This window comes from Balaenoptera acutorostrata, chromosome 12, assembly GCF_949987535.1.
Source record: "Balaenoptera acutorostrata chromosome 12, mBalAcu1.1, whole genome shotgun sequence".
NCBI lineage: Eukaryota > Metazoa > Chordata > Mammalia > Artiodactyla > Balaenopteridae > Balaenoptera > Balaenoptera acutorostrata.
In genome coordinates this window covers 7078094-7104827 of record NC_080075.1, presented here as the reverse complement: position 1 = coordinate 7104827, position 26734 = coordinate 7078094, and the positions used below count along the sequence as shown (strand labels likewise).

Sequence of the window (26734 nt, the reverse complement as noted above, 5' to 3'; positions counted from 1 at the left end):
TGTGGGGATCTGCCATCTCTGTGAGCACTCAGCACTAGGGAAACCAAATCTCGCCTCGGCTCTAGGCATTTCACTGTTAACGGTTTCCAACGTAAGACCCATGAAACTTAAAATGTGTGAGAAGAAAAGAAATCCAGTAAGAGAAAAGCGATCTAAGACAGAAGCCTATTAAGTCAACCTAGTATTATTAAACTTCCAAATTCAGGAACTGCCCTCCCTGCCTTCAGACCGCTTCTTGGAGGCAGAGTTGCTTCTTCTGTTTCTTTTTGAATCAAGCTGACGCTACTTCTGAGTGCTCACCTGCCCCTTTCCTGCGGGGTCGCCCTTTCTAGCTGCCGTCTCCTCCTCCCCCTGCCCCGCCAGGTGTCTCCCCTGGGAATGAGCTCCGCTCCACCCCAGAGACACTCCTGCATCACGCGCGGAATGATTTCAGCAAGACTCTGCTAGAACGTGACGGAAGAACGACTGATCCTGCAGCCTCTGCGTGTCAGCAGAGCGTGACAGGCCTCCACGCAGCCTGCCCTTCCGTCGGCGTGGCGGGCGGGCACGTGAGCCCCGCTCCTCCACCGCCGGCTCACCCGCAGCCATCACGCAGGCCCGCGCGCCCCTCACCGTCGCCAGGCCTCGGGGACGTCGCGTCCACGCAGCACCTGCCCTGGAACCGCGGCCCACGTCAGGTTGGCACGTGTTTTTTTTTTTTTTTTAATTTCATGTTACTTTCACATTTACAAACTCAGGAAGCCACACTGAGAAAGGGACGGCGGAGGCTGCCTGGAGGAAAAGCCGGGCTCCTGGGCGCTGTGCAGCCTGAGCACTTGGGACTTTTCGCAGGGAAACTCTCCCGTATCTCGAGGGGCCTCGCTGTCGGACGGCATCTGAAATGGTAGCCGTGGGCTGCTCCTCAGCGCCTGGAAGGTGCGTTACTGGGGCTGCCTCGGCCCAGGATTTTATTGCTGGTGAACTTGATTATCCAACTTACAGTCCAGGATGACGGCATCATCAGAAATGGGCCCAGTGGTGCGCATTTTGCTGAGATGCAAGGAGACTGAAATGTGTAAGCTGCACTGATTGGGCAATACTGGCATGTTGCCCATGTTTGCCTTTGGCCCCCAGGAGGGCCTGGCCTTGGGGGAGACAGGTGGAGACCCCCCCCCCCCACCATGCCCATCCATGCGGGACCATCAGAGACAAGAGGCAGACAGTCATCAGGGCGGACGTGCCCAAGTCCAGGGCAGCCTGAGCTCCAGCACCCGGCCAGCTCTGCCTCTTCCCAGGCTCCCTTTAAGGTCCCCAGAGACGTTCCCTTCCTCAGGTGGGAAAAATGTACACTCCCCTCACTTTCCAAAATTGGATCTCTTGGGCTGAATGAGATAATCACTTGGCAGGCAGAGGTCTGGAAGTCTGGCCCAGCAGCATACAGGCATGTATTCTGAAGAGATGGACTACTTGAGAGTGCCCTCGAGTCATCCCTGAACTTCTCAGGCACAGAGCAGTCATGGAAAGAAGGGTCTGCCTCTGTGACTATAGTGGCGCCAAGATGAAACCCAGAGGTGTAATTACTCAGATTTGACCCTATCTCGGCCCCTGGGATGTGTGCGGACCACTGGCTCTTCCATCTCTCCTGAAAGTGCTGGGTTCCATGTCTACAATCCCCTGGGGACAGGCAGGACCGCCCCACCGTCTGGGGGAGCTGCAGGCGTCTGACAACCGAGGGAGGTGACTCGAGGCTGTATGGTTTTTCCTCCCGTCTGTGCGACTGCAAATGTTTAGCCTCTTTCCCCGCTGAGGAGAGCAAAGGCCTGATGGCACTGGGGCTGGGGCGGGAGGGGGGCAGGGCCCGCCAGGCACCTTCTGTCCAAACTAGGTCATAACGGTCAGGGTCCAGCTTCACTGGCCAAGGCGCACCCAGGTCCACGGGAACTGAGGAGTGTTCAGGGGGAGCGTGACAGAGCAAAGTGTCATTTCTGTGCCCAGATCTCCACCTGGTTAGCCTCTGGTCTAACAAAGATACTTGAACTCACAGTCCTACACATTAGTTTAGCAAAAAATCTGGCTTCTGATACCCAAAGAGTTTAAAGTCCCCTTCAAACCGTGCATAGAGGCGCCGGATGTCTCGTTTGCTGATGCCCAGAAAGTAGTGCTCGACTTTGGTTCTGTTATACGCGGTGATGCCCGGGGGGATGGTGGGGTAAGACACCAGGTGGTCTATGCCAGCCTCTTTCAAGATGTACGGGGCGTCGTCCTCCAGGGTCTCGTGGTGACCGATGACGCTGTACTTGATCTCGCAGGGTGCGCACAGCTCCACGTATGTCACCCAGTGGATGATGTGGTCCCCAAACTGAAGGTCCAGCCACCTATGGTTCGGATCGCCCAGGTAGCGCACGAAGTCCTCAAACTGGATGCCCCTGGTCTCCGTTCGGTTCCTCCTGTACTTCCTGATGATGCCAGGGGCAATCTCGTGCCTGTACCAAGGCTCAAAGCGGGGGTTGTGAACAAACTTATCCTTAAACGCAGAAATCAGTCTCTCGAAGGGATCTCTTACGATAAAAAACTTGAAGTATGTCTTCAAGCTAAGGGAAAAAAATGAAGATGAAGAAGTTAACCTGATGCTGCTGGTGGTGCTGGCTGTGGGTTGTGAGGAAGAGTGAAGCGTGATGGCTGGAGCAGTGGCAGCCACCAGGCTGAGCCCTGTGCCAAGTGCACTGCATGTGGCTCTTACTTAATCCGCACAGCCACCCTTGGAAGCAGATCCTGTTATGAACCCATTTTACAGGTGAGGAAATGGAGGCTCAGAGACCTTAACTGTCCAAGACCACAGTACTCATCACCCTTGGGGCTGCTGTGAAGACATCTATTTAACCCATGTTTTGTTTCACTTGAGTAGTTTGAAACTTCAGGAATGTTTAAAAGTTTTGTTCCTGTGCAGAAAACCGTTAAGGGCAGGAACCCTGACTGAGTCAGGAACAGCTGAGGGCTGAGAATGACTCTAAGGGTACATCTTTAAAAACTCAATTCAAAATTTCCAGGGGAAGGAAAATGGGGGGCAGAGGAGGGGGGGAAGAGGAAAGGCAGAGTGAGGCTCCAGGCTCCAGCTGGCGGAAGGGGGTCTGGGGGAGCTGCCAGTGTGGGGGTGGCGGCGCAGGGGCACCCCCGTGAAGGGCCTGTACCGACAGTGACAGAGCGACGACGGCACTGCTGTGATTCCGTGCGCTCACCCAGGCCACAGACCCTCTCAGCGCTGCAGGTCTCAGCGCGTCTACTCTCACAAAGCCCCGCAGGATCGCTGCTGAGGGGGGGTGACAGGACCGCCCTCCCCCGGGAGGGTCTCTGACCTGGCATTTGACACCTGCCTTCTAAGGCTGTACACGTTGGCAAGAGTGAGTAACCAACGCCGGAAGCAATGAAAATCAAGTAGCTGAAAAGCAAGGGAGGTCAAAGATCATTCGGTGCCCTGACACTGACTAGCGTATTATGTACCTGTTCCTTTTAAACCTCGATCTATGGGGCCATGTCACAGCTGCCAAGACAACTGTCCAATCAGCTAAGGATTTTCCCGATGCCAGTCTCCCTTCTTGCAGTGGTTGGTGAGGCCTGTCTCTCTCCACCTCTGCTGGGTCCAGCCGGCCCCGCCACCCCCCAGGGGCGGCTGCCGCGAAGGCAGGCATAACACCTTGGGGGAAAATGAAAAATGAAGTGGGGTTTCCCTGCAACCTAAATCCCTTTCTTATGAAATGAAGGTCATATTCAGTAAGAAATCCATAAAACTTAACAAAATCAGAGCAGAACAAAAACGACCACTCATTTCTATAAGACAGTTACGCAACCTTCATTTTAATGGCCTGCATGAAGGTTAGGGTGGAGAAGACATTCAGAAGTTCTCACAAAGACGTGAATTTAAATGCGCTGAACGCTGGGCGTATGCCCGGCTGCCTCTCACCAACACAAACCAGTAGCTCTTGGAGCCAACTGGGAAACACGCCAAGCACAGAGCCGAGCCCGGGGGGTTTTACCAGCATCCCCCGCCCCTGCTCCTACCGCTTCTGAATTTCTGCATCGCTGAAGGAAGAGAGACGCGGGAGGCCGTTCTTCTCGTGGTCGTGCACCACGCTTTCAGGGATCTCTTCGATGGAAGGAAAGGCTCCTGGGAGGCAAACAGGGAGAGGGCGTGTTGGGGATGCTGCCTTTAAAGACAGATGCCCGTCTCGAAGCCCGGGCCCGCGTTCCCCACGGGCCATCCCAGTATCCACGTTTAGGTCTTTGAATTTCAACTGCTTCTGCGGGCAGGATGAGAGTGAAGGAAAGCTTCTGGTGATCCACAGGCCATCTGGAGGGAACAGACGAGTTAGGAGGAGGGAGAGGGAGGGAGCCAACGGCTACAGCAACGAGCACCTAAATCGGGTTCAATCTGCCACAAAAGAAAGATCAGTGCCTGCAAGCAGAATGCCCGAAACCTGCAGTACTGACTCTGCTCTGGAACTGGGGGAAACTGCCAGAGAAGTGGGACCATGAAACCCACAGCTAGCAGAAATAAAGACACAGAGGTAGAGATCAAATGTATGGACACCAAGGGGGAAAGCAGGGCTGGGTGGGATGAACTGGGAGATTGGGATTGACATACAGACACTATTGATACTACGTATAAAATAGATAACTAGTGAGAACCTGCTGTATAGCACAGGGAACTGTACTCAGTGCTCTGTGGTGACCTACATGGGAAGGAAATCCAAAAAAGAGAGGATATATGTATACGTACAACTAATTCATTTTGCTTTACAGTAGAAACCAACACAACATTGTAAAGCAACTATACTCCAATAAAAATTAATTAAAAAAACCCAAAACAACAACACACTGCTGATTCACGCCCGCAGCCCCGGCTCGGGCCCATCACTCCCAGTGTGACATCGCCCAAGCCTAAGAGGTTCCTAGGTAACCTCACAGCATCCCAGACTGGCAGTGGCCAAGATGTCTGGTGCTGGACAAGTCAGGCTGATGCTGTGGGAGTGATGTGATATATTTGAAGCACGGCTCAGAGGAGGACAAGGAGTGTCTGAGGAGAAGGCAGGGCAGGACCGAGAGCCACAGCTCCTGGTCCAGGCTGCAGAGTGGAACCTGGGGGGCTCGTTCTAGGGTTGGAGGGTTGGGCAGGTGCTTCACTCTTTTCTCAACTTAGACAAATGGAAATAAAGCATCATTGTGCTGGGGTGCTACCCAAGCCGCTGCAACCCTTCATGTGCATCTTTGTGTTAACCCTGCCATGTTAAACTCAGAGTCTGGCAGGGAAGGATCTCTGTTGGGCCATCTAAGCAGTGATCACAGCCTCCACAGAATATTTAAGCCCCGATCCAGAACGCTGTGCTAAGTACAGTGGAAGGATGGCTATAAAACAAGCAAGATGCACATCTGTTCTCAAGGGGCCAACAGAAGAGCCAGCTCTGTGGATCTGCACCTGGACCTGCTCTGGTACCTGTTGCCATGCAGGTGCATCTAAGGACAGCTGAAGGCAGCCCCGGGACTGTCCTTTTCCTATCATATGGCCTGGCGAACCGCTCCTGTTTCTATCCTGCCCTCATCAACGGGTTTTTCTTCTTCAAAGTCTGATGCGTCACACAGTGATAGCAAATCTGTAAGACTTTTGTACATTTGTTGTTTTAAATCTGATTTGTAAGCTCATTCGCCGATGTCAAAAATCCAACATACTGTCTGATTACTCAAGAAGTGCATTGATTATAACCAGAAGATGAGGCGGGTGTCTCCCTTTTCTTCCCCAACGAACCAGCGAAGAGGCCAAATGACAGCCAACTCTGACACCACCTCTGAGAGCAGCAGCAGGCCTGGGGGGCTGGGGGACGGAGAGCCCAGGGCCATGTCCCATGGGGCTCTGCGGTCTGACTCCTGATCCAGGAGTCACACAGCTGTCTATTGGAACTATGTTTCTTTTGAAGCTGAATTTAAGACAGAGCCCATAATTATCTTGGGTCAATTCAGGGTAATTGGAGTTTAAACAAACACAGTGTCTGAAAAGAGTGGTGAGGAATCAAAGCCTATGGTGCATGAGGGCGCTCTCCAATGATCTAATTTGTTCCCGAGTAAACACCAGATCACCTGAAGCAGGCGGATTAAACCTCCGCATATGGATGCTCTGTGTAAGACGGGGACGACTGCAGGTGCGGAGGCCCCCAGACCCACCGGTGTCTGCGTGCGGGTCCTTCTCGGCACAGGAGGGCAGCTGTGAGGACAGCTGCTGGACGGCCCACTGAGTGTGGAGCCCTGACCTCCCAGGACAGAGTGGGTGACTCGTGAGAATCAATGCAGGGACTGAAGAGAAGCAACGGGACCAACCGGGCAGGCAGAGACAGGGGAGCCAGGAGGCCCTGACCGTGGGTGCGGAGCACCTGGGTGAACCCCGCCAACTTCTAACGTGGACACGAACGGGAAAAACGCCAGCCCGCTGCCTGTGAGTCACCAGCCCTCCCTGGGCTCCTCTCTCGGCCGTGCCCCCCCCACTCCCCCGCCCTGGCCCCGGCCACCCTCCCCGCAGACCCTGAGGTCCCGCGAGGATGGACCCCGCCGGGCGCTGCACGCACCGTTCAGCACGATCAGCACTTTCTTCCACTGGGTGTTGCCCACTTTGGGGGTCTGGCAGAAGAGGATCTTGTGCTTGTCACAGACGAATATCCGGTCGAGGACAAACCTGGAGACGGCGGTGTGTGAGAGGTTCCTCAGGGTGTCCTCCCTGCACACGTTTCTGACGAGCTCCAGCCGCTGCGTATAGACCAAGGGTTGAACGAGCCGCCCTCCCGGCAGCACCTTCCCGGTCAGCTGCAGGGAGTGGAGACAAAAGGGGCACAAGGGCTTCATTAGCAGCACTGGGCGTGCCGGGCATTAACTCACGGAGGCCAGAGCCTGGGGGCTGTCCCCACAGAAGCAGCAGGACGGAGGGCGTGAGTCACCGCGGCGGCCCGGGGCTCAGGCTGCGTGGATGCGCTGGACCACAGTGCAGCCAGAGACGGCTGACCCTGTCTCCTCATCCTCAGCTCGGACAAACCGCGCGGCGGGTGGGCTGCCTGCCTGCCGCTGTGCTGATGGCACGATGGCCCATGATTTCCCGGCAACGGCAGGATGTCCTCCATTCAGCGATTTCAGGGAAGGCCAGCTTCTGCCCCCTCGCTCTCCCTCCGTGTAACCTGAGTGTAGGAATGTGGACTGTACCTCAGAGCCCGCTGTCTACACAGGCGGTGGCCGTTTTGCAGATCATCTGGTACACTGGTGTATCTGGTTCATTCATTTGAGAAAACACCTTAGGTCATTCAGTATGGGTTTTAAAAAGGCAGAACCATGATTCCACTTCCTCAGGGCGGAACACACAATTATGTTTCTCTGACATGCGACTTCAGGTGCGGAGAGGGGCTCTGCCTGGCAGTCGGGTCAGTGGTACCAGTGGTTTAGCTGCTGTGAGCCGGTGATGGAGCCCATCAGCACTGGTTCTGCTCTAAGGAGTCATGAGACCAGGTGAGAAGATCCACGTGAACTGTGGGAGGAAGGCTGTGATGTCAGAAACCCAGGTGTGTGCTGTCTAGACTCTGCTGGATTCTTTCTGTTGACCTTACGTGCAGCTCACGGGCAGGACTGTCCCTTCTCTGAGTTTAATTCTGGGCTGATAAACATCTTTAGGGCTGGCTCTCCTCACCTCATTTCTTCCTGCACGAGGGCAACCTGAACCTTCCATCCAGACCCGGCACAGGGGTCAGCAGGGGGAGAAGGGGGTCTCAGGAGTGCGCCCCTCACCTTGGCTGGGGAACGATTAGGAATTTACGTGCAAAAGGAGCCTGGGGAGAAATTGGAGTCAGAGTGTCAAGGAAGGTGAGCACGGGGTGAAGGTCAGCGGCCCTGGGCTCTGCTGCTAACTGCCCCGTGACCCTGGATGATCAGCCTTTTTCCTACCCTCAGTTCTCTCATCCACACCGCCCGGAGGCTGGACTCACTGCCCCGTAACTCTCAAGTTCCAGGATTCCCAGGACTCGGGGGCAGAGATCTTTTCCCCCGGTTTCCTCCCGACTCGCCCAACATCCCCAATCCACCCATCACAAAGCTCATTCTCGGCTGGGCGGGAACTCAACACAGTCAACGCTACAGAGCACCCACGATGCACAAGGCCCACCGACCGTGACTCCCCCGGCCAGACACTAAAAACAAGCGGAAAGGTGCAGAAGCAGCAACTCTAAAGCCGAGCACGACAGTAAGTGGAAACCAGCTGATGAGGGCAGGGAGGGAGGGGAGGCTGTTCCCTGTGATGGGGGACCTGCGGGGGCCGGAGGGGTGAGCAGGTGAGAGGGAGACGCCAGGGAAGAATGGGCAGAGGGGTCAGTGCCGCGGCCTGGCTGTGCCCACCTTCAGCTCCTCAGGGAAGTGAGTCTCTCTCAGCGACCTCCCTGCATCGGGCGCAGTGGTCAGGAACAGAAACTCCTGCTTGGCGCTGTAGGCTAGGAGACATAGAGAGGTTAAAACGTCTTCCCGTGGAGGGGCAGACACTCGGATCAGTGCCACAGCCCAGAGGCCCCAGGAAGAGACCCGCACAAACACACCCAAGTGATAGCTGACAAGGCGCAAAAGCAATGCGGTGGGGGAGCATCTTTTCAACAAATGGTACCCGAGCAACTGGATGCCCCCAGACAAAGAAGGAGCCTTTCCCTAAACCTCACCCTTTATTCGAGATTAGCACTTAAATGTGAAACAAAAAACTATAAAACTTCTTAAAGAGCATAGGAGTAAATCTTTGGAAAAACTGATAAACTGAATCTCATCAAAATTTAAAACCTTTGCTCGGCAAAGACCCTATGACGAGGATGGAAAGACAAGCTACAGATTGGGAGAAACTATCTGCAAACCACACGTCTGACCAAGGACTGGCATATCTAGAATATGTAAAGAGCTCTTAAATCTCAACAGTAAAAAAAAAAAAACGTAAACAATCCCATTAGAAAATGAGCGAAACAGGAACAGACATTTCACCAAAGAGGATCTAGAGGTGGAAAAGGAACATATGAGAAGATGTTCAACATCATTAGTCATCAGGCAAATGCAAATTAAGACCACAGTGAGATACCACTGCACACCTATCAAAATGCCTAAAACAAAAAACAGTGAAAACTCCAAATGCTAGCGAGGATGCAGAAAAAGGAATCACTAATACATGGTTGGTGGGAATATAAAATGGTACAGCAGCTCTCAGAAACTCTAGAAGAAGCAGTTTCTTCAAAAATTAAGCATTCAACTACAATATGACCCAGCAATTGCATTCCTGGGCATTTACCCCAGAGAAATGAAAAATTATGTCACAAAAACCTATACACGAATGTTCACATCAGTTTTATTTATGATAGCCCCAAACTGAAACAACTCAGCTATCCTTCAACAGGTGGGTGAATGGTTAATCAAACACTGGTACATCTGTACCATGGAATACTGCTCAGCACTAAAAAGGAACAAACTATTGATACACACAATAAATTGGATGCATCTCCAGGTGACCATGTTGAATTTAAAAGGCCAATCCCCAAAGGTCATATACCATATATAACATTCTTGAAAGGACAAAATGATGGAGAGAACAGATTAGTGGTTGTCAAGGGGGGAGGGGGCAGGGGTGGGGGATGGGGGATGGGGAGAGGGAGGTGGGCGTGGCTACAGAAGGGCAACTGCAGGGATCCTGGTGGTGATGGAGATGTTGTGCATCATGACTGCATCCTTGTCAATACCCTTCTTGTGACCCTGCACTGCGGTTTTGCAACGTGTTACACTGGGGCAAAAGAGTAAAGGGTACATTGGACTCTCTTATGCACAGCAGCACGTGACTCTACAACGATCTCAAAATTAAAAGTTTAATTAGGAAAAAAAAGCCAAGTCAGCATTCAAGTTAGTGCTTACACATTATTTTTGAAATTCATGGGAACTGAAATTAGACTAGAGGAGTCTTACAAAACGCTAGACCAGAGTAATCACTTACAACAAACTGATTTGGGGGAAAACCTTCGGGTAGAATTTGAAGATAACTGTCAGATCTCTACAATCAAACACTGCTCTCAAAATTTTGCAAAGCCTAGAAACATGATTTGAATAAAAAAGTAGTTATCAAAGCAAAGCACAGAAATCAGCATAAAAAAGCACAAGCAGAGGCACATTTCACTTTGTTAGAAACATCAAAACCAACTCCTCTGGGGTCATTACTACCTACACTTCGCAGGCTCCACTGCAACCTCCCCACCTTCAGTCTGGCTGTTAAACACCCGCGCTCCCCAGCCAGCCCCGCCACGAACGAGCCCCACCCTGACGTCCTCCCAGTGCAGAGGGGAGAAACCCATCCTCCCAGAGCCCCGTCAATAATAATAACCGGCTTCCCTGGTGGCGCAGTGGCTGAGAATCTGCCTGCTAATGCAGGGGACATGGGTTTGAGCCCTGGTCTGGGAAGATCTCACATGCCGCGGAGCAACTGGGCCCGTGAGCCACAGCTACTGAGCCTGCGCGTCTGGAGCCTGTGCTCCACAACAAGAGAGGCCACGATGGTGAGAGGCCCGCGCACCGTGATGAAGAGTGGCCCCCGCTCGCCGCAACTAGAGAAAGCCCTCGCACAGAAAAATGAAGACCCAACACAGCCAAAAAAATTAATTAATTAAAATAATAATAATAATAATAATAAAAAAAATAATAATAACCCATCTCCCATGCCTCTGAGCTCTCCGACTCCAGCAGAAATCTCGGCCGCACACCGCTGTGAATCCCACGGAAATCTTTTTCCCTTTTTCCTGGGTTTGAGTTGAAATGCAGCCCTAACCACAGGTGCGCACAGGAGCTGCTCTGCACCTGCCGTGAGGACGGGAGGCACCATGCACCGTGTGGAGACAGACGGGGCAGCAGTGCCCCTGGCCCCAAGGCTCCGGAGCGCACCCCGAGGGCCAAGAGGCCAGCGTCGTCGAACCTCCGCCTCCGCCTCCGCCTCACCTGCGAGCTCACCTGCGAGCGCCAGCGTGCTCCGGGAAATGGCACCTCCCACTCCTGCCTGGTCAACTCAGGTGCCAACGTCCCTGACCAGCACGGCGATGCGCAGCACTTCCACAGGCCGCACGGGTTCCCAGAAACCTAAGCTTCCTCAGTGACATTTTAGATGGACAACGCAGCCTGAATTCTAAACAACTGACTTAACGGTGAATTTCTGAAAAGCGCCGATTCCACACACTCGGAAGCATCCAGAACGGGCTCTGGGAGCTGTGGGGCAGCTCACCTTCCAGCCACACATGCCGGCCATTCGTCCGCCAAGTTTTAACTTTTTCTTTTTTTTTTTTTTTACCTTGAACATCCTGGTATTTGCTCCCCAACTCCCCTCGAACCCAATTCAACTAGATTCAAATAAAACTGACAGCACACCTTAGGTTTGGTTTTGCTTTTCCACTGCTTTGCTGACAACCATGTATTTTCAGAGGGTGCCGCTGTCACCACTGTGATCAAAGAGCAGATCCCTACCCCACCCTGACCCCCAGGGGCGAGACACCAGCTTCAGGCCCAAGGATTCTGCTCAGTAGGTACCATCAGCTGTCTTCATAACATATGAGCTGCTTTCCTTATAGACATCGTTATATTTGTTTTACAAAATGTCTTTAAATTTGCCAAGTGCAGTACTGCCTTGTTTTTCTAGACAGGCTTGCATCCCCTCAGCTCCCAGACCTGTGTGTCCAGCTGCCCAGGGTCACCACTGCATCACACGCTGGGCAGGGGGCGTGCAGACATCGCGTCACAGGTTTTGACCTTAAGCGGCTGGCAGCTGAGCTGAGGTACAAGATTAGGAAGAAAATCAGTGTCTACGCATACACACCAGATTCACATGGATGTCAATTCTGAGTTCAAGTCTCAATACACCATGCCATCAAATTCCCACCACTGAATGGGATTTATTTCCCTATGACAAAGTCTAGTTCAAAACGACACTGAAATCTGTTAAAGAAGGATTCACTGTGGCTTCACTGCTGAGCCGAAGAGAGACCATCACTCTCTCTCTCTCTCTCTCTCTCTCTCTCTCTCTCACACACACACACACACACACACACGCACGCACGGCTTTAAACAGCAGCTCAAGACAAATGTGCTCTTCCGACCCACTGGGTGGTAGGGAACTCACTAAGAACAGGTAGGTGAGAACTGGCTGCTGGAACAGAGCCCACCTCCCAGGGGACGGAGCTGGAAGGAGCTGCCCGTGGACACTGCGGGCGCCCAGCTCCCTGAACGCTCAGGGCGTGGATGTGCCGCCCGCTTACAGGGATGGGACTTCCCCGCACGGGACACCACCGTGTGCTAGTTACTTCCTCGTGATGGCAGTTCACAGTGGGCTTCCGGTTCCAAAGCAAAAACACTGAACGCGAGTAAAATAGATTCCAACACATGAGGAAATCTCTCATGGCCACACATTGACCAACCTCCCTCGGTTTCCTGTAGGAGCCCGAGATCCACTGCGGGGGTGAGCTGCCTCTCAAGACAGAGGGAAGCCGAAGCCTGAGCCACAGTGCTCCAGGGGGCTGAGGCCTGAACTTCTGGGGGGGCCGCTCCCTGCTCAGTCACCCAGACCAGCAAGACGCCATGCATGTGAGCTCGCTTCCTGCACCCGAACCCAGCCGGCAGACACCCACCTTCATGATCACAGCCAGGGACTTGGGGACAATTAGGTAAGATCTGTGTGGTCGAGAAAGGCTGGGTTATGTTTGAGCCCAACAACAAAGAGTTAGGGTTAGGGTTTGGGGTTAGGGGTTAGGGGTCAGGGGTTAGGGGTCAGGGGTCAGGGGTTAGGGGTAGGGTCCTCACTCTCAGTCCACAGCATGATGCAGGGCTGACTGCATCCCCACTGAAGACCGGCTCCTCCGTGCTGCCCGAGGGGGAAAGGGGAGCTGGCCGGTGAGCTCTGGCTCTCACGTTCCCTCCAGGAGCGGCCCGCCACCGCGCTCCCACGCACGGAGCCCAGCAACTACGCGGGACGCCCAAGGGCACGAGGACCACCACGCGCCTCATGGGGCCGGAGCCACTGGTGAGACCCTGGTGAGAGCCCCCAGGGCAGCAGCAGACCTTCTCTGCAGTTTTAACACCCTAAGGCCTCTCAGCCTTCTCTGTAGGGTCACCTGCCACCCATTCACTTTCTGCTCCCCTTCCCCGAACCTTCTCAAGCTTCTACACTTTTCTGAAAACACTCAGCATAACACCTGCCCCATCACAGCAGCGACACCTCGTTTATCAGATGCCCCTGAGATACGAGGTGCTCTTCAGAGGCCCTACTGCCAGATCATATTCAAACTCAGAGGCACACGTCTTATTTAATTATTTTGGGTGGAATATAAAATATATTACATACACTCCTCATTTTTAAATAAAATAAACCACAAACAATTCAACCTTATGGCCCGCCTTTCAAGTGCCTCCCTTACCAGGAGGTGACATTAAAGGAATCACGAGTGAAATGTGTAGACTTAGTGACACCATTTCATGTTCTCTGCAGCTTTGTTTCTTGTGCAGTTTCCCAGCCATGTTCCCACTGGTGGTCCTCAGCTGGGCCCCCCGCCTAGAGAGTCTGCCCCCTGGTCTCTGCTGGGCCTGGGCAGCAGGAGGTACACACAGTCCCCACGGGATTATAAAGTGCCCTGGGGACGAGAACCACTGCTCTGACTCTTGACAAGGGGTCTCCATTATCGGTGACATTAGCTGTTGTGGGGAGCAGCCCAGCAGCAAACGGCTGGGCTGAGACCCTCAGCTCAAATTCCAACAACCTTCCCAGACTTGGCCTGTGCTGTCCTGACGGCGGCCCTGGTCCCCCGTGTGACCGTGATTAGCCGTGACACCCCGTGATGCTCTTGGCCACCCCAGATGCCTGCAGCTGTGACTCCACCCACCCCGGGCTGTGAAAGCCTCTCGGGCTCCTGGAAGATGGGGTAGGATTGAGATGACAGCCAGCTGGGCCCCGATAACGTTACTGACCTGAAACTGCGGCGCTGAGAACCACCCTGGGGGCTGATTTCAGCGCCTCTCTCTTCTGCCTGCAGATCTGCCTTCCAACCTTGCCCCTCTACGGGGAGGATGGAAGCAGCGGGTGTGGGGCACTGGGCAGCCTCAGCACAGCCGAGGACACCCCCGGGGGCTCTCCAGGACGAGCAGGGCCCGGAGCCCGCTGGCCACACAAACGGCACGGGCTGTGCAGACCCCGGGCGTAAATCAGCAAAACGACTGGTGTGATCCTTTTCTACTTCCCTTCCTCTAGGGCCACCGCCTGCAGGTGGACATGCCAAGCCTCGTGCAGGATAAAGATGCTGTGCGCTTCCTCCCTATCAGGATGGCGGTGCCAGGCCACACTAAGGCCACTCACGAGCCTTTTCAGCATCTCCCGTGCGCCTTGCCTCATGCTGCCCCTGAAGGAGTGGCCTCAGGGTTCAAGATGACCGTCCCCGCAGCTCCTCACTCGTGCCCAGCACCTCACAGGTCACTCACAGGGCCTCACGGTGCCCAGGTCGGGCTTGGAGCTGTCAGAGCAGGGAGCACGCCCGTTCCACAGAAAAAATACTAAGGCCCTGGTGAGCAAAGGGCAAGGGCACGAACTAGACGCAGCTCTTCTGAGGCTGGGTTGCGTGCTCTTAATATGTCCTTATCTGAACGCCTACATCAGGTCAAGGGGAGTTAAAAAAAAATCCTTGAGGACAACCCAACACACATATATTCAGACCACCTTCCTTCCGGGGCGCTGAAGGTGACCTTCAAACACGTGGCCACCAGCAGGCAGCATCACCGGGCACACAGGCAGCATCTCTCAACGACACCAAGCAGGGCTGGTCCCCAAACCCACAGACTGCGAGGGGAAAGACCCCTTCATCCCCGTCCACCTCCTCTCCCGAACCTCTGCAACATCAAGGATTTGGACGCCATGACCTCCAAGTCCCTCCTGGGTCAGAGTCACTTGATTCTGCGTCACCACTCATCCGAGCAGGTACCCAGGAACAGTACCACAGCCAGGTCTGAATTCGCCAAAATCCACTCCATGAGGAGGTGTACCTACCATCAGGGTCCTTAAAGGTCAGCGTGATGAACTTGCTGGCCACCATGAACATGAAAATCACCCAAAAGCATGTGGCCAACAGAAGCCACTGGTGGTGCATGTTGTCAAATGTCAGCCATTCAGTGATTCTTCCTGGAAAACACAAGCAAAATAGCCCTGCTGCTTACAAATAAATCAATTAAACAGAAGGTAATAAAAGAATGGGCAGTTTCAGTTAATAGCCTCAATACAAATATTTCTGAAAATTTTTCTATTGATACCGAGGGTGTTTTGACTTATTATTTAACTTAACATCATATTTTTAATTAATAGCAACTTATCAAGTTGATAATTAAATAAAATTTAAAACACTTTACCGGAAAGGAGCCATTTCTATTTGGTCTTGGAACACGTGATAAGACTTCACTTCTGCAGAGGTGCCTGTTGACTCTTTCTGGCCCAGGCTACTGTGTCCCTGGCATCTAGCACCCGCCAGGGCCTGGAAGGCGGGGCAGGAGGGGGCCTGCCGCGGGCCGGACCTTTGGGTAATCCTCAGAGGGCAGACGCCATCCTGAGGCGATTCCAAGCAGGCTGGGTTTAAAATCCTGGCTCGCTGACAAGCTGCGGCCACACCCACTGAGCTGTAGAGAATCTGTGAAACCCGAGAAACGAACCCCGGAGCGTCCCGGCTCCGCCCACTTGCCGGCCAGAGCCTGCGCGGAACCTCGGGGGTGGGCGTTTCTCAGGCTGTCGCTGTCCGGGAGTGACGTGGGGCACCTGGGTCCTCAGCGGGTCACACGGTTACACTCTGCTGCAGGGGACACAGAAGAACCGGAAGTCGCACTCGATTCTTTGCAAGAGAGACAAAAAAGTGCTTCGTGTCACCTTTAACACGGGGCTTCCTGAAGCCAAACCAAGCCACTTGGAGAGAGAGGCCATGCTGGGCTGGGTTGGTGTCCGCCGGCTGTCGGGCCCGTCCATCCCTCCCCACCCCGGGCAGCAGGGAGCTGGTCTGTTGCATGTGCGCTGACGGCAGACAGTTTCGGAGCCTGCGTGCACCTGGCGGGCAGCACTCACGAGGGCCCGGGCGTCGGCCTTCCTCCTGCCTCAACGCCAGATCCTTGCCTCTGAGGCCCTCACTGCGACCTGCATTCCCTCCCGCAAGGGGTTCTCCGGCCTGCTTCGGGGAGCTCCCCCCGCGGCCCAGCCCACACCTGCACCTGCATTCTCAGGTCTCCGCGCAGCAGGTGCACCATGTTTCCCGGGGTCCCCCAGTAGGGCTGCCACATTAAACACATGAAAACACGGGGTGCCCCGTGAAGTTCGAATTTCAGGTAAGCAAATCATTTTTTAGTACTTAGTATAACTATGCCCCCAGTACTGCGTGGGACACATTTATACTTTACAAAGCTATCTGCTGTTTCTCTGAATTCCCAGTTTACCTGGGTGTCCTGCATTTTATCTGGCAACACTACCCAATGAGGGGAACACCGCTCCCGCTCTAACTGCCTGAAGCAGCTGGCCTGTCTCTGCAGTCTCCCTGTCCCCTTCTGCCACGCCTCGTCTGGGGCCACGTGGCACAAAGCAGAGCCCTGGAGTGCCCCACCGCTCACTAGCTCTGGGACTCAGCAAGTCACTTACCCTCCCTAAGCTGTGGCTTTGCGTCCCTGAGACAAGGCCCTCCTCCCTCCAGGATGGTCACAAGGATTAAATGAGAGACTGCACCAAAAGGACCACCTGGCCTGGAGCAGACCCTCTATAAACAGAAATTGGTCAGTCCCTCGGCACCCTTGGTGACTTTCCTATTTAACTGACACATACCTAGAAATTCACCTAACAGTGTGAACTGCCCAAGAAGAGAAGAAAAGAAAGGCCAGACCCTCAGCCCAGGCTACTGGGCTTTTCTCTTCTAGAGACAAGGGAGGCACAGACGGCCCAGAGGGCACAGGGCCCCTCAGGGCTGAGTCCGCTGAGCTGGGTCCTCCGAGATGGGGACACTTGGCGGTGTCCATCCCCACTGGTCACTGAGGAAGCCCGGCTTCAGGCCTTTTCTAACAGAGGGGGAGGGACCAGTGTGGGCTGGGGAGTGGGTAAAGAGAAAGCGGACAAGCACCAGGTGGGTGGTACACAGCGTGCCCAGAGGCACCTGTGTCTGTGCACCAGTTCTCGGGAAGACTGAGGCTAAGGAAGAGGCCTCGGTGCTGCGTGGCCCGGGGCTGGTGATTCACACTGTGCCGTGGCAGAGTGAGCACAGACACAGGGGAGTCACTGGGGGCTGCCCCCCTCACACAGACACCTCACCCTGCAGGGCAGGGCCCTGGGCACTGGCACTCAGCTTTCCCTCCCGGCTCAACCAGCCGACCTCTGGGCTTCCCGCCCCTGGGCACTACCCAGGCATCAGGCCAGCGCTCGGCACTGCGCTTGGGAGGTTCTGTGATTTAAGGATCCGATCTTTCCTTTCCAATGCGAGCTAGTCTTCTGAAGGGATCTAATTTGAGTCCACCCACCGAGCTGGTTCACCTCCAGATAAAGGTAGGAAGACAAAGAATAAACAGCCTGACATGAAAATGCGCTCCCACCGTCTGCCCTCCGGGAAGCCAGGTGGCTTAGGGGCAGGATTTCTACCTCTGGGCTGCTTGGAAAGTGAGACCTGCGCTGTCGTGAAGCTCCGCCTGCCTTCCTAACCCTGGGTTTTCATTTACAGTCAGAAGCAACAGCTACTTTCACCCGGCAGCAGGGATGAGGCGGGGGCAGGATTTGGTCCCTTCTTCTCCGTGTTGGTGTCTGGGGGTTAGTCACAGAAGAGCTCTCTGGGCCCCCTACTAGATTAGGACAGAACAGCCGCCTGCATACCCACCAGTGTGTTGGGAGGCCCCTGTGAGACAGAGGCTGCCAAAGCATCTCGGCTGCAACGTACAATGTATCAGCCCGGCTCTTCTTCCAGACGGCAATTTTATTTCCAAAACGTTCCACTTCTAAAGTGACTTCTGCTAAACTCCTACTGCACTAAAACATCCAGAGAGCCCTCTCCCCTTCCAAGCCCGGCCACGGCATCGGGGTCAGGAGATGGGGGGCGTCTGCACGGCACCCACCCGCCTCTCACCCTCTTCACGGCCCGCCTGGGCCGTGCAGGGACGGTGCCCAGGACACGTGGGGATTGTGATGGGGCTGCAGATCGGGGAAGCTCCGCATGCGTCAACCCCAGCCCCTGCCAAAAGCTCTTGGGAAGCAGAGTATACGGCCAGCGCTTAGAGTGCGGACCAGACTCAGGCCTGCCCATGACCCCGGTGCCCCGCTGCGGTCCCCGCCCAGGCCACACAGCCTGTGGTGGTCACTGCGGGGGCCTGCGCTCGGGTAGCAGGGGGTGGGGAGTGGGTGGAGCGCTCTCCCAGCCACTGGGCCCCGGCGGGAATTCCCTGGCGGTCCAATGGTTAGGACTCGGTGCTTTCACTGCCGGGGTCCGGGTTCAATCCCTGGTCGAGGAACTAAGATCCCGCAAGCCGTGCGGTGCAGCCAAACCAACCAACCAACCAACCAACCACTGGGCCCCTGTAAAGGCCAGGCAGGGCCTGCTCCCCCCGCTGCACGGCACACGCAGGCTCAGCCCTCCCTGCTGGCCACCCTGATTTGCCCTCCGTCCTCACCTAGTTTCACTTCCTTCCCGGCACCCACCACAGCCTGAATCTTCTGCTTCCCCTGGTGGCATGTGAGCTCGTGCTGGAGCACCCCGGCCAGCACAGTGCCCAGCGCACCGCAAGGTGACCTTCGCTATTGCTGGATGACGACATCAACCAAGAAACTACCGGGAAGACTCAGGAGAGCTGGCAGGTGCTTTAGAAGACACCTGGCCCAACTCTCCACCCCAGGGTCCAAACTCTCTAAAGTATGAGGCCCCCGTTCAACCTCAAAGTATTTCTCCAGTCTCCACGTGAGTGCTTATATATTTAACATGTGTTAACTGAGACTAGAAAACAACCCAAAGCTACTAGGACCTCACTATTACTTGAAAATAAAATTGTATTTTATAAGTCATGCGCTCACATGCATTTGAATAGACATACAACTACAGTTCTATGTCTACAATCTACTGACCAGGGGATAAAGAAATAATGCTGCAGTCCAAAAAAATTTTTTTCTAAATTTTAGATAAAACAATGCTGAAAGGCGGTAAGCCAATTACATAGCTCCAAAGTATCAAGATACATCAGTAAACAAAAAAGGGCAAGTTGCAGAATCGAATGTATGATCCTATTAGTTAAAAAGAATTATATATATATACATGTGAACGTATGTGATTATATATACATGCAAACACACATACATATGTGTGATGCACAGAATAAAATCTTGAGAGGATAAGTGGAGTCATTTTTTACTTCGTACAATTCTGTATTTTAAAAACATTATTGTAATAAGCATATATCCATTTTATAATAAAAACCAATAAAATATAGAAAATACCACCTACATATGCAGACCCAGGTGTTTTTATTTCTGCTGTTTAATTTTTTTCCTACCTGACTACCACCAACAGCAGTTTCCTTACCACTTTGTAAAATGGGGCAAAGGATGGTAAATACTTTTCCAGCCAGGAAAGAATGTGGTGAATGGACAGGCAATATGTATCTGAGTGTTTAGGAAATACATCTCTGTCTTCACTAGTTAGTTTTTAATTCAGTTTTAAAAATGATTTAATATTTAAAACATAGAATAATATAACAAATACTTGTTTTCAGATGCTCAGTTCTAATAGTTCTGCTGTACGTACTTGAGTCTTCAAAGGAAATAAAAGGTTACAAATGAGCTGCAGCCCCTGCCTGGCCCTGCTCCCCTCCCTCCCCAGATACCCTCCATCTGGGTGATGACGCTGTCACTGCATCAAATACGGCTCCTCTCATAGAAGCAGCAGGGGTTTGGGAGGCTGTTCGTCCCAGCCCAGATGAAGGCAGGGCAGACTGGGGAGAGGGGAGGCGAGTTTCCCCCGGGCTGCGAGGAAACACTGCATTATTTATTATGCTTTTCAGGGGGGCACATGCGGTGGTACGGCCGGGTGGAGAGATGGACCGTTTTTAAGCACTTAATTTTTTCTCGTGGTCTATAATGAGAAAATTCACAAATCATACACAGACTCAAGTGAAGAAGCTGTCAAGGTAAAAGCTGGTTAAAAATTTAGACGAACCAGGACTTGCTCTCCAAGTCCCATGCTGAGTGAGACTGAAGCCCGGGCCCCCTCCACAAGCCCCACCCCTCAGGGCCACTATCTCTACACTTACGACATCCGACACACACACACACACACACACACACACGTGCACCTGCATATATTTCGAAGGACACAATAACCGAGAAACGATCATCTACCAAGCTCATCACGAAAAGGTGTCCTCATTCATCCCACAAAACAGGCGCAGGGACACAGCACCGAGTCCCAACCCACCCCCCAACATGCACACACACACGCTCCTTGTCCTGTGGAGCTGGCAGGCTACCGGGGGGACCCACAGCCACCAAAGACTCTACCTAAGACGATGAGGCAGAGGACACAGTGCTGTGAGAGGAAAGCACAAGGGCCGCGACCTGGCAGAGGGAGGGCAGGGGCGGCACAGAGACCTATGGGGTGAGGGGCGGAGACCCAGGCACCGGGCTGCAGAGCAGCACAAACTGGGGCCCAGACGCAGGGACAAGCTTCCCGAGCTCGGCCAGGGAGGAGCCCTGGCAGACGTGGTCAGACAAGGCTGGGCCCTGGGGAGCGGTCGCCTTGGGGGCGAGCGGGGATGGGGTACGGTGATCTGACTTACATCTTGAAACTACTTCTCTGGCAGCAGAGTCAGAGGTGTCAAGCACAGCGATCAGCTCTGCCACGCCCCAGCCTCAGGGTCACTTCCACGGGCCGACTGGGCCCAAGCAGAGGGGCTAAATGCTCCCCATCACATCACCCTCTAGGTCTCTGAAAACCAGCCAATGAACCAGTAAGAGCCACAGTACCTGACGGGCTAGGCTCTGACGAATCCTATGGAGGGGTGTGTCCCCTTGGCCAGGCAGCGTTTCTGCTCTGCGATCATCGGCTAAGGGGTCCAACCTTAGGTTTAGGGCAGTGGCTCCCAGTCCTGGCTGTGTATCGGAAACACCTGGGGAGCTTCTGAAAACTACAGCAACACCCTGGGCCCCAAGAACACCTGAGCAGAGACAATGCAAACCTGTGGAGGAGGATCTAGGCAAACGTGGGAGGCTGAATCTGGGCGAGTTTGAAAAGCTCTGCTCAGGATGCCAGTGAGCGGCCAGGCTGAGCTGCTGGTCCAGCCCCCGGGCCTCCTCAGCTTTCACTGCCCCCGCTGCCCCCTGGGGAACTCGGTAAAATGCAGATTCTAGGCCTTTTAGCGTAACAGCTGTCTTCCCACCACCTCTTTACAGTATGAGAAGGAAAACCCGTAGCAAAAGGGTGTCTGTCAACTGAGACTGTCTACTGAGGATCTGAATTACATGTGCTCTGAATAAACAGCTTCAAGAGGCCTGATTAGAATAAAGACCTCCATCACTGTTCCCATTTACTCTCCTTTCCAGCCCTCCCATCTATAGGTAACCAGCCCCTGTAGAATTTTGGGCTGACCTTGGAAAGCTCAGGAAAATTTCCCCCATTCTTTTTTTTCAACAAAAAGAAAGTCATTCCAAATTCCTGTAGCCCCAGTGCCTCCCGGCCTGCCCGCCATCTGCCATCTGCAGTGTTTCCTTGAGCACATTCCCCACGGGTCTGCCTCCCATCCACGGGCGACAGCCTTGAGGCTCACTGTTTCTGTCTGCAGAGAGTCTGGGGCCTGACACCCACGGTCCTCCCTCCTCGGCTCTGGAAGGGCCACTGCTCTCCCTGCAGCCAGGTGACAAGCAGCCTTTAAAGAGCCTGACATTTCCTGTAATTAACTCTCCCTTGTTCAAGGAGCCAAGACAACTCCCAGCGTGCCTCTTGCAGCTAACAGGGGTGAACCTGAGTGTGCACCCTGGCGGTTTGCAGAGCTTCCCTACTCCTGATCGTTACGTGGGATTTGCACCTGTCAAGACGTCAGGCTCTGAAACTAAGCCAGAAGGTTGGCTCTTTGAAAACCCACAAGGCAGAAGCGGTGGTTAAAGAACTGATGGACATATGGGGAAAGCAGGGTCAGGTATGCAGGAAGACCACTAACCATGCAAGAAATCCTAAGCCGCTTCTCTCTCTCTAAACTGTAAGGAAGACAGCACACATTTGACATGTTTGTAATGACTAACAGTGACTCTGGTACTATTACCAACTTTTGGTGCAAATTCGGCCTCCCTTGCGCTTTCAAAAAGATGCTTTTTGAAAGCATCCGTTTTGCTCAGCTGCCAGTGGCTTTTCCCCCGTGTTCGAGTTGTTACCCAAGAGCACAATCCTTCTGAATTTGTGCAGAAGAGTTTGACTCCCACCTGCCTAGTTCCACTTGTTTTTCTCCTAGTTCTCCTTTTACTGTGCACATTCACGCCTCCTGTGGCAAATAAGCCCATTTAACTGTTTCAAACAGAGTTAAAAATTTTTTAAAAGCAATTGGCCTAGACATGGTCTAGTGTGCACACAACCACACAGATAAATCTCACAACCGTGGTGCAAAGGAAATACAGCAAAAATAGAATGAGATATATGACACAGTGCCGTTTACGTAAATTAAAAATGCAGGCACTGAAACCAAAAATACACGTTCTACAGAAACACAAAGAAAGAAAAGGATGACCTTTCCAGTGATTTCTTATGTGGGCGGACGAGAGGAAATGAGACTGAGGAAAGGGAATTAAAAAGGCATCCACAAGTAAACAAAACGAGGGGCCCTGCGGACATCAGTGATGGTAACCGAGGAGTTAACCTCCATTCAACTCCTTGAATGTGAAGGAGACAGAGGGACAGACAACTAGACAGAGAAAGGAGAGATTTAAAAAACCAAAAAAACAGCTTTTCCCCAAATATCATTCATCCGTTCAGCCATATTTACCAAGGGCTTATTCTGAGCCAGGAGCTGTTCCTGGCTCCGGGGATACAGCAACCTACCCGCCCTGCTCTCATGGTGCTTGTTTCTAATAGAGGCAGGCAGGCCATAAACAGATAGAGCCATTAACGCCTAGGATCACACTAGGCAGGCGCTAAGTGACACGGTTAATAACACAGGAGGGTAAGGGAGGCAGGGGCACCTCGGAGGAGATGATGTTGAGAAGATGCTCAAACAGAGGGAGGGGACTCATCACGCGGCACCTGGCAAAGAGTTTGGTCCCAGAATCCCCAAAGCAGCAAGGAGGCTGGCATCTCCCGCGCAGAGTGAGCAGGATGGCGGGGGAGTGGCCCAGATGAAGAGCCTTGTCAGGGGCCCTTTACTGAGCTGGAAACTCCTGGACCCCCGCCCTCCATCACCCATGTACCCTGGGGAAAGGATCACCTGCCCAGCGTTCAGTTTTTAAAACATTCATTCAAAACCTATCCAGACACCAAAGGAAACTTCACGAAAAGAATCTGGTCATGCACAAGGACCCGGTAACCCTGGGAGGACAGACAGGGAGAAGGGAAACAAGAGACAGCTGAGGCTGGAGCAGCGGGGACCCTCCACCACCAGCCCTTTCGATTTTGAACTAAAATGTGTTCCCTAATCAACAAAATTATTAAATCACCACTTAAGAAAATAAAATGCTGCGTATGACTTTATAAAATATATAAAGTCTTATTACAATCACTGTGAGCTTTAAATTCATAGTAAGGGTTTCTCTCAATCTAAGTTCAGAAATTTCATTTGTCTACTTGGCCGTCGTCATTACAATTGACCACCTCAGAATGACTGCTCATCCTTTAGTGACCAGAATGGAAAGGCACTCCTCACTCTGGCCAGCTGGGGAATGAACTGGAGGTGAAGACAGATTCTCAGGAGTGATGGTGACGAACAGCAAACACGTCTTCGGGGGCTGCTGCAAGCCAGGCACTGCACTCGGCAGGTACCCAGCTCACCTAACCCCCTGCCTAAGCGGGTGCTCCTATCATGATCATGGTTAAGAAAACATTTCTAAGAATCCGTGTACATACTCCTATTTACGAGTTTAAGCTTCCGGAAATCTCCATATCAGCAAGAAAGGAGAATGCTATGTGACATGGATCTCAGATAACTAGTGAGGTGTCCACAACCTCCCTTCCGTACCTTCTCAGGCCTGGTCCACATTTCCTTGCAGTATCTGCTTTGCCTTGGAGGTTCCTGGCTCCTCCTGTCTCTGTACGGGACGATTAAAAAAACAAATAAGCACCATTAAAGGTTATGAGATCAACTTACTGAACACAACTTGCTTTATACTTGGGAAACAGTTAACCACTTTGATTTTTCAAGTATATTTCACACGCCAGGTCTCTTACAGAGGGGGGTTATCTTTGGATAGCTTGGCAGATGAATAAATATTCTAAACATACCAAAAGGGCTAGCCATTTAAAAGATTCTTCCTGTAACTTAGTATGAAAAAATGAAATTTTTTTGGAGCAAAAATAATCAGATCCTATTATACCTGCTTTATATGTTTGATATTGGGTAAAGGATTCCTGTATAAGATATCAAATCTTTCAATGCAAGATGGTCACTGGGTTTTGTATTTCTTCAAGCTTTAACACCCTGGTAAATTCTAACCAAATGTCATATCGTGAATGAATAACTGGAAACAAGCCAAACTCATGGAATTAGAGAGATTACAGATTTAATAGAGTTACCTGGCAAAATAAACATCCAACTCATTTAAAACACAATAGAGCCCGAGCTGCCTGGGATGCTTGGAGCAGTCTAGCTATGCTTCCCTTTACTCTTATGAACTCAATATTAAAAGGAAAAGCAATTTCATGTTACAAAGATGGAAAGATTAAGATGCATATTCTGCCAGACCTGTATCAGGACAAAACACTCTCTTGGCTTCTATGATCTCTCAGGTCCTGCATTCACCTCTCCCCCGTTTCTATTCTACTGTATAACCTCAAGCATTTGAAAAATGATCTGAATATAATTGCAAATTGCCCAGGATAGTAACTAATTCTTCCCTTTCTTTATTCAGTTTTGCAAGAACTCCAGTTTCCATTCCAGGGAAGGAGAGAAGTTTTCTCTTAGGTATTTCTTGGAGACTCTATCCTTGAGGGTCAAAAGCAAAGATGGAAAGATTTTTCTTTCCATCTTGAAATTCCCATTTGGACCCAAGATGGACTTTGCCCTAATTATAATGGGAAAAAAGAGAGAAGACCATTTCCCTCTTCGTGTCTCTTCCTCTTAACCCAGTCAATGAAAAGAGTGAATACGCCTGGAGCTAAACGGAGCTGCCTGGTTTTAAGAATACCTGAGACATTTTTCACTCTGGCAGTGAAAACTGACCAATAACCAACTCTTTATGGCCCAAGGCCCCAGACTTGGGGTGTCTGAGACAAAAAACCCCTGTATGACAGTCCTCCCGCTCAGCTAACCAGAACCTGACTGCGCTGCTTTGCACTCAGTGCCCGGCCCTTTCCTGCCTTTTGCAGACGTGGAAAATAACAAGGCAGCTTTTGGAAGATCTGGTTCATCTTCCCAGCCAGAAGTGCAGAAATTTATGCCTCCACCTCCAACTTCTGACAGGCCTCTCTTTTGTCCAAATCTGAGCTGAGGGCACCCGGGAGCCTACCTGGCAGGACACACGCATTTCCAACCATCCTTTCCCCTCCCACCCGCCAGAGACGTGCTTAATTGGGCACTTAGGGAAGCTGCACATGGTCCTTCTTCCCTGACCTCTCTCTTCCTCTGTCTGCCTGCTCCCTGCACCCAAGTGGAACATTTTCTTCCTCTTTCCGCCTCCAATTACAAATGCAAATTCTCAGGCAAGGATGAAAGAAATGAACTATGGACCACCGAATATCAATGATGCCACGATCACAGCATCCCCAGCAAGGACGCCGCCTCATTGCATAATTAACGTGATGAAGGTTCTCCTCTTTAACCCCACGAAATAGGGAGGCCCTCACGTCGCCAAAACACACTGGGATGTCGCTAGCAAAGAGAAGCCGGTTTTCCCCCCGTTTTCCCGTCCACCCGGGGTGTTGTGGGAGTCGGGGTCCGGGAGTATGTGACGCTCACCCCCACGCCCCCCGCCCTTCCCCGAGCTCACCCTCCGAGGAGCTGGAGCCTGTCGCGGTCCTCGGGCCCTTCCGCGGCCCCAGGGGCGAAGCTCGGCTCGGGCCTCGCGGGCCTGGGGGCGAGGCGCGCGGGGTCCCGGCGTCCGGGGAGCGCTGGAGGCCCGCCCTCCCGGAGGCCTCGGCGCCGCCGCCCGCCCGGCCCGGGATGTGGCGGCGGCGGCGGCGCCGGAAGAAGGAAAGCGAGCGCGCGACGCCCTCTCGGGGGGCGAGGCCGCCGGCGCCCCACGCGGCCCTAGCGCCCGTCCGCGCCGTGCGCGCCCCTGCGCGGCTGTGCGCGTCCCCGCCGTGCGCGCCGCCTGCCAGCTGTGCGCGTCCCCGCCGCCCCTACACCACCACCCCCGCCCCACGCCCCGCGTGTGCGCGCCGCCGGGACCGAGGGGAGGTGGGAGGGGGCCGAGCCAAAGGACCCCAGGAACCCGATCACCCGGTCCTTGAGCCTCCCTTCCACCCACACCCCGCCAAAAAAACACCCACCAAATTATATCCCGGGAAATGACAGAGGGACTTGT

The 26734-nt window shown here is 53.0% G+C and overlaps 1 protein-coding gene across 7 annotated transcripts; it reads right to left on the bottom strand.

The window, feature by feature from the left end:
* Positions 1–26437, bottom strand: CHST10 (carbohydrate sulfotransferase 10). 7 transcript variants are annotated; one of them, XM_028162654.2, is made up of 8 exons: positions 26198–26436; positions 24232–24301; positions 15730–15866; positions 15077–15208; positions 8392–8483; positions 6588–6822; positions 4036–4141; positions 386–2570 (listed from the first exon to the last, which is right to left on the bottom strand). In XM_028162654.2, exons 4-8 carry the CDS (start codon positions 15174–15176, stop codon positions 2033–2035), a joined length of 1071 nt encoding a protein of 356 aa, XP_028018455.2. In that variant the 5' UTR covers positions 15177–15208; positions 15730–15866; positions 24232–24301; positions 26198–26436; the 3' UTR covers positions 386–2032. The 7 variants fall into 7 exon arrangements, with proteins under 7 accessions (XP_057414348.1, XP_057414349.1, XP_028018455.2 ...); XM_028162653.2 differs by having other exon boundaries at positions 391–2570; positions 15433–15905; positions 26198–26431; XM_028162652.2 differs by having other exon boundaries at positions 391–2570; positions 15433–15866; positions 26198–26431.
* Positions 26438–26734: the final 297 nt, after the last annotated feature.